At 43.4% G+C, this 17,409-nt stretch overlaps 1 protein-coding gene across 1 annotated transcript in view; it reads right to left on the reverse strand.

Annotated features, from left to right (window-relative positions):
- etfdh (electron transfer flavoprotein dehydrogenase) overlaps positions 1 to 17,409 on the reverse strand; it is a 43,933-nt gene that overhangs the window by 14,326 nt on the left and 12,198 nt on the right. Inside the window, exons 5-9 of the mRNA XM_079510437.1 lie at positions 12,408 to 12,526; positions 11,572 to 11,649; positions 10,204 to 10,350; positions 5,766 to 5,906; positions 5,350 to 5,493 (exon numbers count right to left, since the gene is read on the reverse strand). Coding sequence (XP_079366563.1) covers positions 5,350 to 5,493; positions 5,766 to 5,906; positions 10,204 to 10,350; positions 11,572 to 11,649; positions 12,408 to 12,526 — 629 coding nt within the window. The remainder of the gene's footprint in view (positions 1 to 5,349; positions 5,494 to 5,765; positions 5,907 to 10,203; positions 10,351 to 11,571; positions 11,650 to 12,407; positions 12,527 to 17,409) is intronic.

The raw sequence follows: 17,409 nt of genomic DNA on the forward strand, positions 1-17,409 counted from the left end.
AGTCAATCTAATCTGTTCATTCTAATAAATCCAGTCAATCTGTTCATTTTAATAAAGCCAGTCAAACTGTAAACCGAGTCAATCTGTTCATTCTAAACCAACAAGCCAAAGGATCAAGCTGAAGAGGAGTACACTGCTACTCAAGCTGTTCTGTAAATGATGTCTGAACAAAAACAGCATCAAGAGAAGCTGAGACAGCTCGAAATGAAACGAAAGAAACATGAAGAAATAAAAAGAGAACTAGAACTTTTGGATGAAATGAAGAAGATTAATGCCACACAAGAAAAGTTAAAGGTTTACACTCACACAACTCTATATGAAAAACCCCAAGAACCAGTACAATACTTTAGGTCAGCAGAGTCAAAGGGCACCACTGCTGAGCTTGTTAGTGTTTTTGCTGAAGCTATAACATCTAACCGGCTACCCATACCAGCACCAACCATATTCACCTGAAGCTATAACATCTAACCGGCTACCCATACCAGCACCAACCATATTCACCTGAAGCTATAACATCTAACCGGCTACCCATACCAGCACCAACCATATTCACCGGAGAGCCGCGCTCAAGTTTAATGTATGGAAGGCATCATTTCAAACACTGATAGAAAGGAAGAATATCCCCACTGTTGAGAAAACATATTTCCTACAACAATACATTGGAGGAGCAGCCAAAGAGGCAATAGAGGGCTACTTCTTAATGGATACGGAGGAATCCTATCATGCTGCACGGAATCTATTAAATGAGAGATATGGAGATCCATTCATTATTGCCAAAGCATATCGTGACAAACTACATGCCTGGCCAAAGATTTCTCAAGGACAGCACAGAGCTCAGGAAGTTTGTCGACTATTTACGGAGTTGCGAGTCAGCCATTGCACACAATGCAAGTATTGTAAGTTATGGTGGGAGGAGTGTTTGCAACCAGCAACAAGGAAGACGTAGAAGAAGAAGTAGGTCGGGAGTGGCTGATTGTCGATATCAGCCGGTAACACGCGGGAGTCTATCGGGAGTCTATCGGGAGTCTATCCCTGTTACAATGCGCTAGACCCCTGGGAGATGGAGTCTGTCCCTGTTACAATGCGCTAGACCCCTGGGAGATGGAGTCTATCCCTGTTACAATGCGCTAGACCCCTGGGAGATGGAGTCTGTCCCTGTTACAATGCGCTAGACCCCTGGGAGATGGAGTCTGTCCCTGTTACAATGCGCTAGACCCCTGGGAGATGGAGTCTATCCCTGTTACAATGCACTAGACCCCTGGGAGATGGAGTCTATCCCTGTTACAATGCACTAGACCCCTGGGAGATGGAGTCTATCCCTGTTACAATGTGCTAGACCCCTGGGAGATGGAGTCTATCCCTGTTACAATGCACTAGACCCCTGGGAGATGGAGTCTATCCCTGTTACAATGCACTAGACCCCTGGGAGATGGAGTCTATCCCTGTTACAATGCGCTAGACCCCTGGGAGATGGAGTCTGTCCCTGTTACAATGCACTAGACCCCTGGGAGATGGAGTCTATCCCTGTTACAATGCACTAGACCCCTGGGAGATGGAGTCTATCCCTGTTACAATGCACTAGACCCCTGGGAGATGGAGTCTATCCCTGTTACAATGCACTAGACCCCTGGGAGATGGAGTCTATCCCTGTTACAATGCGCTAGACTCCTGGGAGATGGATTGCTGAGGTGGAGCGCCACACCTACCATCAGCTCCCAGTACATCCCGCTCTCAAGTACTCAAGGAAAGCAGCAGGTAAGATGGCCCAAAGGCCTGCAACTGCAAAGAAGGAAACTACAAGGGATCAGGAAGGAATCGTTCAAGTTCAAGGAGGAAAGAGGAGGAAAGTTAAGAGGAGATGCTCATCCTCTAAATTCAAAAAGAAAGGGAGCATGGAATATGTCATGGTGGGAGCAATCAGGGGTAGACCACCTGATTAAAGGGTTAAAGTTTCTCAAGGGTCAAGGTTTTCAAACGCAAGTGTTCATGTGAAGCCATAATGTTGGCATGCTTAATTGTAATATATTGTGCACAATTGTGATCAAGGTTTAACACTAGCATGACGGAACTCATCTCACCTACTACTCTGACGGCTGAAAGGTCAAGATGACCGTGTTTTTCGTGCAATTCCATTGGCCACTCTCTCCCCATCTCTTCTAATGACCTTCACACCTCTCCCACCCGCCACGGGGGGGTTGATGACTTGCCATTGTCTTCTAAATGTTACGTTCCAACTAATTCAACTTTTTTTTTCTTTTTCTTTTCAGTTTACCAAACTATAATTATAGTGACGGTGTGATCGCTATTGAATACCCTTGCGCAGTGCGAGGTAATTAACGCCAGCTGCCTGCAAATTATTTGGTCTTTGTGTGATTAACGGATTATAAAAAGAAAATTGGAACACTGCACGGCCAACACAGTTTGGTAACGGATAAAACTAGACTCTATAGTATTATTAAAGGGGCATTCCACTCATTTTCAACATTTTACTATGTCAATAATATACCTTAGAGCTGTTGTGTGGAAATAATAAAAAAGTCCCCCCATTCGGTGTTTCCTAGAACTGGAGGTCTGAAGAAAAATCATTAACATGGTGAATCACATCTTGATGATGTCATCAAGATGTGATTCACCATGTTAATGGACAGCGTCTAACACATAACCTTTTTTTTATAATTAGGCGGGATGATTTAGATCGCGAGTTATTAACGTTTTAAGATTTTCGTTGTCGTCGGCTAAACAGGGGGTGAACATTTTCGATGACGTCTCACTGTTACGCAACATCGAGGATTGCGCAACAAGTGCTCCTAGGCTGTGGAGCGATGCGACCGGTTTTGATATCATTAATCTCCGTCGTTTTTTATCAATCTCCGTCTTGGGGACCAGACCGTACTAAGTACCCTTAACCTGCTAAAAAAAAGGAAGAAAAAATATAATTTCTCAAGTTGAGCGTCATTTTCCTGAGATCCCATTCACCGACACAACAACAACCGACAACATTTAGAGGTGGGCACTGGGTCTGGGTTGGAGCCTAATTTGAAACACTGTCTGAAGAAGACAGCAAAGGTTTTAGCAAAAGTCATTGAAGGGGAACTTTCTCAGAACTTCATGGGCAAAGAAAATCCACTTAAAAATCACAAAATCGGTCAGATTGACTGCTTAGACGCTAGTGTTAAGAAATGTATATTGTACAAATGGTTCTACTGCTTGAAGCAGAAGTGAGGTGAAAGTAAATTAAGAGGTGCTCATTTAAGGTATTTGAAATCAAGGTTGATTTGGTGGGAGTGTGACTGCTGTATTAACTATTATTTTCAGTCATTATTTTGTTCACAGATTAATTGTTAAGAGTTGAATTCCGGACGTTTGCGGTCACGTCATTTCCGGCCATCAGGCCTTATATGGTCTTGTGAGTGAGGCTCACTAGTTCAGAGTTGTCGCTTCCGTGAGAGGGATGCATTTTGTTTATTTGAACCAGCATGTCGCTTAAAAGGTTTGTTTAATCGTTCGTGTCGACATTTTGAGTTCTCAGTTTACATTTAAGTTGCACGTTACAGTTGTTCATGAGTTTAATTGATCAATTTACTTTTGTTTCAGTTTGACCGTTTTTATTGATTATTTTGGGGCATTCCATGGACTTCATTAATTCCCTTTGCATCGCTATGCAGCCAGCGAGGTACATTCATTTGTCAAGCGCAATTTCCATATTATCATCATCATGTTTGTATACTGTATGGTTGGCGATTATTCTGATCATGTCTTTATTGTTTTGTGTGTCACCAGTTTGACGTTGGTCTTTAAGTGTTGAAAGTGCTTAATAAACCACCAGTAAAGAAAACAGCCTGACTCGTCTGTGAGGGGAGTGACAAGGACTATTAATTCAAAATGCTAAAAACACAACATTTTATATCTGTAATCATACAATACTGTGCTGCTCAAAGATCCACATGAGCAGTGAGTGCACTAGCCTGGGGTCCACCTATGACTTCTATGGCATAGGCAGCTCCCGGCAGGATCCGCTGTGAGAATCTAGACGCAGCTGCGCGACATGAGACTAATTCATTAGAGCGACAGAGAGAGAGAGGAGTGTGTGTGTGTGTGTACGGGTGTGTGTGTGTGCGTCAATTTAACAAAGGTGCAGACGATCAGAAATCAGCAGAGAGTGATCAACGTTTGCGCTACTCTATGCCGAATCGAAGTGGACACGGTCCCAGACTTTTTTTTTTCTCCCTGGAAATAAAAACGTCTGGGTTTCCGAGGCTATGAGTGCACTGACCTGGAAGCCCCCCTCGTTGAGGGCTCTGGCACCGTAAGGCTATGAGTGCACTGACCTGGAAGCCCCCCTCGTTGAGGGCTCTGGCACCTTAAGGCTATGAGTGCACTGACCTGGAAGCCCCCCTCGTTGAGGGCTCTGGCACCGTAAGGCTATGAGTGCACTGACCTGGAAGCCCCCCTCTGAGCCCCCCCTCTGAGCCCCCCTATGAGTGCACTGACCTGGAAGCCCCCCTCTGAGCCCCCCCTCTGAGCCCCCCTATGAGTGCACTGACCTGGAAGCCCCCCTCTGAGCCCCCCCTCTGAGCCCCCCTATGAGTGCACTGACCTGGAAGCCCCCCTCGTTGAGGCTATGAGTGCACTGACCTGGAAGCCCCCCTCGTTGAGGCTATGAGTGCACTGACCTGGAAGCCCCCCTCGTTGAGGGCTCTGGCACCGTAAGGCTATGAGTGCACTGACCTGGAAGCCCCCCTCGTTGAGGGCTCTGGCACCGTAAGGCTATGAGTGCACTGACCTGGAAGCCCCCCTCGTTGAGGGCTCTGGCCCCGTAAGGCTATGAGTGCACTGACCTGGAAGCCCCCCTCGTTGAGGGCTCTGGCCCCGTAAGGCTATGAGTGCACTGACCTGGAAGCCCCCCTCGTTGAGGGCTCTGGCACCGTAAGGCTATGAGTGCACTGACCTGGAAGCCCCCCTCGTTGAGGGCTCTGGCACCGTAAGGCTATGAGTGCACTGACCTGGAAGCCCCCCTCGTTGAGGGCTCTGGCACCGTAAGGCTATGAGTGCACTGACCTGGAAGCCCCCCTCTGAGCCCCCCCTCTGAGCCCCCCTATGAGTGCACTGACCTGGAAGCCCCCCTCTGAGCCCCCCCCTCTGAGCCCCCCTATGAGTGCACTGACCTGGAAGCCCCCCTCTGAGGCCCCCCTCTGAGCCCCCCTATGAGTGCACTGACCTGGAAGCCCCCCTCGTTGAGGCTATGAGTGCACTGACCTGGAAGCCCCCCTCGTTGAGGCTATGAGTGCACTGACCTGGAAGCCCCCCTCGTTGAGGGCTCTGGCACCGTAAGGCTATGAGTGCACTGACCTGGAAGCCCCCCTCGTTGAGGGCTCTGGCACCGTACGCGATCCGGGTGGCTCCTTCCAGCGTCGGGGACACGGTCGGGTGGTGCTTCCAGCGCTGGAACTCCCTGAAGGGGCTGAGGTAGGGGTTGGTGTAGTCCAACCCCACCTGACAACGTACACAAGCACACACACAAGTGCGCACACAAGCGTGCACACACACACACACACACACACACACACACACACAAATCACTTAACCCAGTGGTTTTCAAGCAGTGGTCCGCCGGGGACCACCTAGTGGTCCTTGAGGGGGTTCCAGCAGGTGGTCCCCAGCTAAATGATGGAATAGCCGATTCCATTTTTAATGCCGGACTTTCACTTTTAACAGAGTATTTCTATATTGATACATTCACTGTAAAGTGGTTAAATCCAACTCACCACGAAGCCCAGAGCCACCAGGGGTTCTCCTTCATTGAGGTGGTACAGAAAGGAGCCGCCGTATGTGTTCCTGTTCAGAGGCCAACCCACGGTATGTTCAATTCTGCCCGGCCTCCACTTCTTCTCATCGATCACCCACAACTAAATCAATGAACAGGAGGGCAGGGGTAATGCACATTTCTGTAAGTACACAGAGAAAATGTGTCCGTCTTGGAGACAGAGTCCCAGCTGCATACAAATAACATATTACACATTCACAGAAGGAAAAGAAAAACACCATGAAACTCACAGAAGGAAAAGGAAAACACCATGAAACACACCAACATAAAAAACAGAGATATTGCACACATTCCCTTGATAAAGTGCAACTAGTCAATATAGTGCAACTAGTAAGTTATGGTTGCTGCCATTTAGCAATCTCTGATTGAGCTTTTTTTGTTGTTGCAACTTATTGTTTTTATTGTCATTGCTGGTGTAAACAATACATGTTATACACAAGCACAGACTACACAGTATAGCATCATTAGGTTCTCAATACAAAATGCACATCGTCTCCCCAAAGAGACAGCAGCAACATTAAAAGTAACACATTTGATTTTTTTAAATAATAATCATAAATAATAATACTAACAATAATACTAATAATAATACTCATAATTATAATAAAGTGAAGAAATGTAAACATGACAGACAACATCTGATCGAGTAGTTCAGTCAACGGACATGAAAGAAAAAAGAAAGAAAGAGGGGAAGGGGGGGATCCATCAATCAAAGAGAATGATAAATAGTAGATGCGAGTTACAGAAAGTACTGTACCATACATATTTTTATAGACACCGTCACACAGTGCGCATCTACCCACATATTGTACAATCATATTACATTAAACATTCATAATCGCTTTGTAGAAATACATCTTAGTAATGTTAATTCTCGATGCGTGCGAAGGGCGTCCATTTCTTAATAAATTGCTCATTTTGTAGCCTCACCAAATAAGTAATTTCTCCCATGTCTCTAATTTCTTTTACTTTATTCAGCCATTGTTCGAGGGGTTGGGGGGTGTTTTCCTAGCCAATTTATTGTGATAGTCTTCTTGGCCGCTGTTAACGTATACCTACCTACCTTCAAAACCAGTCGGCACTACTCCTAGAATAGCTGTCTTGAATTATTGTGGTATCTGAGTGTCAAACACTCTATTAATGTCATTAAAAACATTATTCCATAATTAATGTAACTTAGGACACATCCAAAAGATATGCGTATGGTTACTGATCTGTTCATCACATTCCCTCCAGCACTCAGTTGTAGGAGTAGTGCCTGCTCTACCAGTCAATGGAGTCTTAAAAAATCTGCTTACAATTTTCAATTGATATTCTCTCCAAGAGTTTGTTAATTTATGCACTTCAGTCCAGGCGTCTAGCCTTTCTTCTTGTGAGATCTCTTGTTGTATTTCTGCCTCCCACTTGGCTTTTATATAAAGACAGTTATTGGGAACCATTTCTAGCAGAGTTTAATATAAGATAGAAATTACTTTGGTAAATGAATCATGCTTTTGAATGTCCATCAAAAGAGATTCTAAACTCGAAGGGGTTTGAATTTGGTCCCAGTCCTGATTGAGCATTTTGATTGACAGGCGAACAAATTAGTGTTTAAATCTATTATACACACACCGTTGAGTTCTCTATCTCCTCATACTCTCGGTTCAATAAACGCAAAGACTCAGATATAATATTCTGAGCTCGTCTTATTACTGCTTGTTCAAAGATGGCCTGGGGAGTGATGAGGACGACGTGCCCATGATCTTCCCAGCCATATTTGCTAGCCTATTCATTTGAGGTTTGTATTTTACAGTTAGATTGCCAAACCAGTTGGACATACCATATCTCAAGATAGATTATATACTGGCCCTGTAAAAGGTCAACATAATATTTACACTGACTCCGAAAAGTCTTGGACTTGGTCTTGGTCTTGTCTGTGGCAAATAAAAAAAACCCATCTATTTTACACACCATTATAATGTTCTTATTTTGATCATGAGATCCGAATTACTTAATGTCAGTCTCCAGGTTTTTTTTCCTGGAGACACTGATTTACTACGACACTATGGCACATTAGGAGTCTACTACTAGTACTTGTAGTAGTGGTTCTCAAACATTTAATTTGCCCCTCAACTCTGAGAGTGGAACCAAATGGACCCCAGGGGGGCATTTGGTTCCACTCTCAGTTACAGACCTGTTATGGTCATTCAAGGCTAGCTCCGTATGTCTGTGGCAAAAAAAATATTTTGACAGCATGGCAATGCGATGACTCCTGCAATGAACACCCATAGTAACTCATTTGTACCCCACACACACACACACACACACACACACACACACACACACACACACACACACACACACACACACACACACACACACACACACACACACACACACACACACACACACACACACACACACACACACACACACACACCTATGAAAGTTATTTACATTCTATGAAAAAACTAAAAGAGCAAGCCTGTCACAATTATTATAATTGTCAAATAGCAATTACTTGAGATAATCACAATTATCTTTGCATAATCGACAATCGTTTTCATGTTGAAAAAGGTTACGTTTATTTCAAATATAACTAGAAAAAGTGCCCTTCTGGGCACAGGTCTCCACCAGGAGGACAGGACTGTGTGAGATGTTTGGCAAAATGTTTAGGAGTAATATAAACATGTTTTTTGCAGCAATTTTCTTAATTTTGTTGAGGAAATGCAGAGTGCCTGGTGGCACTATAATAGGCCAATGTGAAAAGGGTGCCATTTCTTCATACGCCTTTAATGGCAATTGGATGATTTGAGGCATTTTGTTCCAAAAATGTGTTTTGCAAAAATCAACCTGTTGGTGGCGCTATAACAGGCCAATGTGAAAAGGGTTCCTCAGCCTAGTAAGAAAATGTGTGAAAGATTTCACGTAAATTGCATGCTGCGTTCATGATTTGAGGCTTTTGTTCAAAACGGGGCAATCTTGCAAACTGTGAAAGACAATTATAGCCAATTAGGATGGAATATGAAATATCGGACAGATCCGACTTGAGCACATGCCCATAGAGATACTGTGTAACGATTTGTGAGATTTTTGGACAGAATCTGGAGTAGTAATATCAAAAAATGTGTTTTACAAAAGTCGGCCTCCTGGTGGCGCTATAAAAGGCAGATGCGGAAAATGCAGGTCAAAGATTTGTCCTTGGCCTCTAGGGAGTGTGCATGCAACGTTTCACGCAGATCGGTGCAGTTTTAGGTAAAAAATGTGAAAAGCTGCCTCATGGTGGCGCTATAACAGGCCGTTCTGGAAAATGTGGAGCAGAGGTTCATCGTTGGCATCCAGGGAGTGTGTGTGCAAAGTTTGGCATCGACCGGGTTAACGGTGCCGGAGATTAGCTGGTAACAGACGGACGGAAGGAAGGACGGACACAAACACACACGGACGGAGTGCAAAACATACTCTCTCCCCATGCCTTCGGCCTGGTGGAGAGGAGACAACAAAGCTGAAATAGCAGATACACAGCTACTATATCCACTACTATATACTACTACTTTTTTTCCCCCACATATTTTCATTCACTCATAAGTTATTTACTATTTTTTATTTTGAAGCCTGAACGTTCCATATGTTCCAATGTTCCCCCATGTTGCCCCATTGAAGCCTGAACGTTCCATATGTTCCAATGTTCCCCCATGTTGCCCCATTGAAGACTGAACGTTCCATATGTTCCAATGTTCCCCCATGTTGCCCCATTGAAGCCTGAACGTTCCATATGTTCCAATGTTCCCCCATGTTGCCCCATTGAAGCCTGAACGTTCCATATGTTCCAATGTTCCCCCATGTTGCCCCATTGAAGAGTGCAGTTTTAAATCACACTTCTACAGATATTTGCAGAGGTATGTTACCTCGCTTCCCGAAGAGCCCAATACTACTCCTAGCTATCACTTCCTCTCTCCTTGGATAAGCCAATCAGGGAACCCATCGGCAAAGGAAAGGGGGACATAAACGTACCGGTATCTGTTCTTAAGAGATTATATAATCTATAATCTCATTAATAAACGTTCGACTGGGAACATGACTTGAGGCTTGTCTGCTGAAAAGTGGGATTCCATTTTCTCCTCCATACATAAGTCCTCACTCTGTGCAGCTATATACTGCATGTGTGTGTCCTTTATATAATATTGGTTGTATGGTTGTACATGTAAAGGCTGTACTTTATTATTATTTCTATTTTTATACTCTTCAGAATGTATATGTATACTATGCTATGTAAACTTGACCCTGGGCTTTTAAAATCTGAATAGAGAAGATTTCGAAAAAAGACTGCAGCGTTCAGGATAACTGAACTGGTAAATGGAACATGGATTGAGCAGAAACTTTGTGATGTTTGGGACATGTACCTCTTTGAGGCCGATGGCGTACGTCTGTGGTTCACAGTTCTCCCTCAGCTTGAACTGCCTGTAGAGCTGCTTGGCCAGGTGTCCGTGGCATCCCTCCCCAAACAGCGTCACTTTAGCGTGTAGCTCCATACCTCTCTCAAACACATCCTGAAAACAACCAGAAGACATTCAATCTGTGTTTATTTTTTCTGTATTGTCTTCCGCCATATTTAGCCGCTACAAAATGAACAGAGTAGTACAAGTTAAACATTACATGAGAGCGATATCGGACAAATATACAAAGGATGTACCCGTTGAGAGCAGTATGGTGTCCACATTTAGTCAAAGAGTTATTGTTTTACCCGTCAGCATTAATTAATCCCTGGATAAGGTACTGCCAATGTTTTATCGCGCGTAACACTTACTTTGAATAACCAAATATCCGTAATCGCATGTTACTATGAAAAAAATCTGTGTGTGTTGTCATCACTGGTTGTTGTTGTCTCGTTCGGCGGTGGAAAAAGTGGACCGCAAGTATCACAGCGCCTGCTACAGGCCGTTGAAAACGCTTGTCTGGGCCAAATCTGCCCCCTCAATGTCCCTTCCGAGATACAGGCCTCTGAAGACAGGGCGGACAATGCAAGTGGATGCGCGCGCATCTTCAAAATGGCCACGGCCATTGTGTGTTTGTGTCCCAGAGTGTTGTTGCGGTAGCAACATCAGCTAGCGATCGAAACAGATCAAAAATGGATTAAACAATTCAAACCCGAGAATCTCGGGTTTGGCGGAGAACGAGAGAAAAGTAGGTTCTCGTGTTCCATGTGTCCGGCGGGCAGACGGTTAATCCAAAACACTTAAAACAATCATCAAGAGGTTTATACAAGTGTATTAACAGTTAACACTAACTTAACTTTCAAAAACAATGCTGCAAAGTGCTTTATTACATGCATAATCTAGCTGTTTTGTGTGGATATGCTATCTGTCCATAGCTGACAAAAATACAGCAGGGCTCCCTCTTAAAAGAGATATTGGATCTGAATGGGATTTTCACCTGTATTGGGTTGTTATTAACCTGTACAGTGTACTGTACACACTTCCTTGCAGTGAAATATACAAGCACAGACAAAACAACCAGTGTGGGTCTCTGGTTTCATGGTGCCAATAAAAAGTCAGTTACCCAGGACTATTAAATTATATGAATATGAATGTGTTCTTTGTCCATCACCCCTTTGCAAAACTCACACATTGCATTTTAATTTGCTCATTTAAAGTCGGGGAAACAGAACATTTTTAAATGCTAGATATTGAAATAATGTGAGAGAAAAATCCAAAATCCTATCTATAAAAGCCACAGACAGATTTAACCAACCATGTGAATGTGAGACATACCTTTGGCGAGCCGTCCTTGGCAATCCCCACATCATTGGTGGCAATTCCTTTGACACTGCCGTCTTCATGAAACAAAACCTGGACAAAAGACAAGCTTAATCGTAAAGTCTCTAAGATGAATTGAAAATGGTGGACCCCATTGTAAACAAGTGTAATGCGTTATGGTGTTGTGACGTCCACAGTAACAGTTTTTGTATCGAGTTGTGCTTTCGTTAGAAATGTAACCATTCTGGAAACTGTTAATAAATATTCCAATCAATATAGATATTCGTTTTCTTGTCTCCAACCATACATTTATTGACTACTTGCAAGTTGCAACCTGCCATCCCTATGGAGCAAACATTTTTCAAACACTCCCTCTTTTCTATAAGCTCACACCATGTCACAAAGTAAATGGGGCTTAAAAACCCATTCTGGGCGGGAACCCCTTTTGGTGTTTTAAGCATTGTGTTATACTTTAGCTATTGAAAAATAGCAGATCTACAAGCTCATAGCCGAATGCCGCGCTACGAGCTTGTAGGTCTACTATTTTTGAAAAATCGTGAAAATGTGTTGCAAATCTTTGAATATAATATGCTTTCAGAGCGAACGTTTTTAACTCAAATATTTGCTTCTGGGGGGTCCCTGGAACAACATATTTTCAGATGGGGGTCGGTGGCCAATTACATATATTTTTGGAGGTCCTTGACATGAAAAGGTTTGAGCACCACTGACATAGAAACATGAGTTTTTGAGAAAACTGTTTTAGAAGGCATTTTGTGGAATCGTCCTCAGGTCTAAATTGGTTAAGAGGTAACTTTTTTTTTTGCCATCCCTTATCCCCCCACCCCGCCTACCTCGGATGCAGCGTATCCAGGGTACAGCTCTACTCCCAGCTCCTCGGCTTGCTCGCCCAGCCAACGCACAAAGTTCCCCAGCCTCACGATGTAGTTCCCATGGTTATTCATGGGCAAACCTGAGGAATTAGATTAATAGAATTATAATCCTCGCACACAGTAGAGGAATATAGAGTGACATAATGATAATCCTATCATATAAATAACGGTAATGGGCCGCACACACACCAAGAATGCAGTTCAATAATTTAGAACAGGGGTTCTCAACCCGTGGGTCGCGACCCCTCGGGGGGTCGCCAAATTATTTTAGGGGGTCCCCAAATTATTTTCAAAAAAATAAAATAAAAAATAAAATAATTTCTTTCACGATTTTTCAAAAATAGCAGACCTACAAGCTCATAGCGCGCCACCGAGTGGCGCGCTATGAGCTTGTAGATCTGCTATTTTTAAATAGCTAAATTATAACAATGCTTAAAACACCAAAAGGGGTTCCCGCCCAAAATGGTTTAAGGTTATTGTAGCAGTCAATTTATATTGGGGGTCGGGAGGGGGCGGGGCGGGGGTCCCGAGACGTTGCCAAAGCATTTTCGGGGGTCCCCGGCCAAAAACGTTGAGAACCCCCGATTTAGAAGGCTGGATAGCCGAAACGTTTGTCTCCTGTCCAACATGCAGGAATACATTATTGAAATGCAGTCTTGGTGTGTGCGACGCATTACCGTTATTTATACGATATGATTTGAACGGGTAACGCAACGCACCTTAAGTGAGAGCGCGGCGGTCACATGAAGAGTAATATAATTATAATCCTCACACACAGTAGAGGAATGGAGTCACAGCATGAAAGTATGCCTAAGCAAACTATGAAGAGCAGCTGGGCTTAGTGGGACTCATTTCAGGTTTCAACTATTTCACTTGTGTGCAGCGTGCACCCATGTTTGTACAGTATACAGAATACGTAAATGAGGAAATGACCGCAAATCCTTCTCATTCACAACTAATTTTCAAAGCTACTGAATTACAGAAAAGTAGGTGCAAGTATCATACAGTGTCATCATACATACGACTTTTTGTGTGTGTAGTGTAGTGTCAGAATTGGTGGGCGGGATAATGTACTTTATATTCACTGAAGGATCAACACATGCAGCAAAAACTTTAAACTGAAATAAAGTACCATAATCACAACGCTGCTACATGTGCTACAAAGTGCTGGTGTGATTTTCCTGGAACTCTGATTTTAAGATACTGTATCTTAATTTAAAGTACTACATCTTAAAGGAGAATTCCATGCTAGAAGGCTTTCTTATCTTTATTTGTAGTTGTTACGTCACCACCAAAGAGGTCTAGGTGTTATTTTGTGCAAAAGCTCCTTATTGGCTATTTCCACTACCATAAGCCCTCAATGAATTGCATTGAATGGGAATTGAATGGGGCTATGGGGTGTTGTGCTAATTCGCTTATTTCCATCGCTCAAAATTATTATTTTTTGTATATATCCTTCATAATGTAAATGATATTTCCCAAGCGGCACACTTTACTACTTATTTCGATGGAAATAAGCGAATTAGCACAATACCACATAGCCCCATTCAATTCCCATTCAATTCAATGCAATTCATTGAGGGCTTATGCTAGGGGAAATAGCCAATAAGGAGTTTTTGCACAAAAAAACACCTGGACCTCTTTGATGGGGACGTAACAACTACAAAGAAAGGTAAGAAAGCCTTCTAGCATGGAATTCTCCTTTAAAGGAGGCTATGACTGAAATTCTGTACATTCTGTCTTTTCCACGTTCCGTTTGCTCCATTCCATTTAATGAACTGTGAAATGTGTAGCTGAGCCCCTTTCTGCTGCCATTTGATCCAGTGTGATCTCTGTTGTGTTGACCTTTGTACTGCCTGTTATGTGCTGTATGTAGTGAAGGCGTTGCTGCTCTGATGTCTCATTTGACCTTTCTTATCACTCTAAGTTGTTGGATCAAAGCCATTAAAAGTAAACCTGTCATGGCTGGAAGGCTTGATGACTGGATAAAATAGTGTTCGACCCAGATGACATATCCCTCTCTGCTCAGTTTCCTGTATCTCTACCTGGGCAGGAATTTCAGGGAGGCCACAAAGGCCATGGCCGCCAATTGCCCCTCAGTTTGACCTTGTGCCCTGCAAGTACCACTTTGTCCTCAGTCTCTTTCTTGTCAATAAGTAGACAGCCTCTATAAATAGACACTACTAGACAGTGAGTGACACAGCAGTTTCTCTGTCTTGTTATGTAAACACTAGACAGCAGTCTTTTTATTTGTTGAGATTCTGAATGCTGATTGTAAATAATTCTGCACACCAATTTCTGCTCCCAGACATATTTATTTTACTTCAAGTGGTACCACCACCACTGGAAGTGAAATATGTCAGAAATTGGTGTGCGGACTCTTTTTATTCTTGAACTATCACCGTTTTTGATCCGACACCCAGCCTAATAGGTTCATAGGTTGTAGATGTGCCTGTCTTTTTGGCAGTTTTCAGCCTCCTTTTTGCCATCAGATTGTATATAAAATAATGTGTATAGAATTTATACTGTATCGGGATCAGACAAAACCAAACCAAAACAAAGAACAGCTCATCCGCTGTCGTCAGTGAGCAGCATGTCTGTGTTTACATGCCGAGGTCACCACCTGGTATAATGATGTAACAGCTAAACAGCACATACAGAGCACATTCAGAGCAACAGAATATTTGACATACAAGGACATTTTTGAGCATTCCCGGAATTCTCACAATGCATGATTGTGGCCATCTTATCTTATCTACAAGCTTGTAGATCTGTTATTTACACTAACAAGGCACGCAAATCAGCATGTCACACTGCAACTAGGGCTGGGGACCTTTAGGATTTTAACGATTCAGGTACCTTAACGATACAGTAGTGAGTACAAATGGAACCAAATGGATCCACTCTCAAGACTGAAATTACCACTGGTATAGTAATTGTATAGCAGATGTCAAGTCCACATACCAGCTCTGACAGTGTGACGAACAAGAAGATTTTTTTTCCAGGTACCCCCTCATCCTCGCAACAGCGCAGCGCAGCGGTGGCCGAACGGTTTGCGGAGCGGTCTTGTTATCGGAAGGTCGCCAGTTTGAATCCCCGGACCGGCACGTTAAAATTACCACCGCTGAAGTGCTCTTGAGCAAGGCATTGAACCCCTACCATGAAATGTTCTATGAGCAGGGTCTGGCTGTAAACAAGCATCTCGAGCTTAGTCCATTCACCCTGGGTAAACAAAGAACTTTGCTTTGCTTTTAGTGATAAGTATATTTGCAACCTTACATTTAGATGCCATTGGTACTATTTGTATTAAAACTTTTCAATCAAAGTCACATCAAAGTGAAACACATTTTCACAACATTAATTCAAGATGCTATCTTAGAATAGATAGACCTATTTGACAGTGCAGAAACATAATTGCCTTCCTTGATGCATCAATTAACCCATTTTGGGCGGGAACCCCTTTGTGTTTTAAAAATTATGTTATAATTTAGCTATTGAAAAATAGCAGATCTACAAGCTCATAGCGCGCCACCGAGTGGCACGCTACGAGCTTGTAGGTCTGCTATTTTTTTTAAATCGTGAAAATATTTATTTCAGAAAACTGGAGGAATTGTTTTAATTTCTTTAAATGTCGACGTCAGGCCTGAATGGGTTAAGCGTCGACGACCATCAGCTAGTCAGTCACAGACACTCAGCCTCTGCAGCACTCTAACTGAAAGTGACTGCATGGAGTTTCATTTCTATCCAAAGGTCCTTGACTGATGGAATATGATTAAGGATTACTGTGATTATGGTAAGCTCACATACCACACATACCATAATTCACTGGCAAAAACAAAAACAAAAACAACATATGCCATGCAGTATATGGAGATCTAAGGGTGGTAGCGGGGACATTCTCTTGAGTGTATAGGGTGCGGCTGCACTGATAACTTTGGGGCAGGCCCGCTGCCCGTCTAGAGTTTGAATGGACAGACCTGTGGGCCTGTTGAGAACTCTAGTTTTTGCCAGCTGCCGGGGCGGGGCTGCACTAATAACTTTGGAGCAGGCCTGTCTAGAGTTTGAATGGACAGGTATAAGTCAAACGTCATGGTCTGCGCTGATGAAGGTCTAATCGACCGAAACGTCGACCTAATAAAGGGCAACATTTTGGCAAGTGTCTGACAGTGTGAGGACCTTTTTCAAAGATACTCTTTTTATTATATGCTCTATTGACCTACGCACTTGTCACTAGCCTTCTAAGGTGTGCTAAATAAGTCAAAAGGGAGACATCGAAGGGTGCAGGGTCGGGGAAGAGGAATATCACTGCACTCACTGAGAGAGAGTAGGAGATCATCATCAAGTTCAAGTTCATGGTCAAGTGCCCAAGGCGGAGATTGATAAATAGGACGGAGATTAATTATATCAAAACCGGTCGCATCGCTCCACAGCCTAGGAACGCTTGTTGCCCAATCCTCGGTGTTGCACAACAGTGACACGTCATCGAAAATGTTCCCTGCCTGTTTAGCTGACGAAAACGAAAATCTTAAAACGTTCATAACTCGCAATCTAAATCATCCTGTCTAATTATGAAAAAAGATCCTGTGTTAGACAGCGCTCCGCGGTCCAGTCGCGATAGATGTATTCTTACCTCCCGTTGTTGTCGATCGACTCTAGAGTCGAGTGGTGTGGCTATTGTTAGCTGCTACACAGACATTCACAACAACTTTTTCAAATTTCCACTCTGGGAGGTGGTTTCACTTTGTTGCGTTTTAACCTCCTGAAAACACCGTTCTCGTCTAAAGGGCCACCAGCAAACGATACTTTATTTTGCCGTTTTCTATGAACACCATTCTCGTGTAAAGACCACCTGAGTCCCTACATCAGCTGCAGGCAATGTTTTCCTAATTCCCCAAACACTATTTTGCTACCACTGTTTTGCCTTGCCAGAAGGTGGATAACAACAACTCCAAAGAAAGCTGAT

The sequence above is a fragment of the Electrona antarctica genome, assembly GCF_951216825.1.
Source record: "Electrona antarctica genome assembly, chromosome: 1".
Taxonomy (NCBI): domain Eukaryota; kingdom Metazoa; phylum Chordata; class Actinopteri; order Myctophiformes; family Myctophidae; genus Electrona; species Electrona antarctica.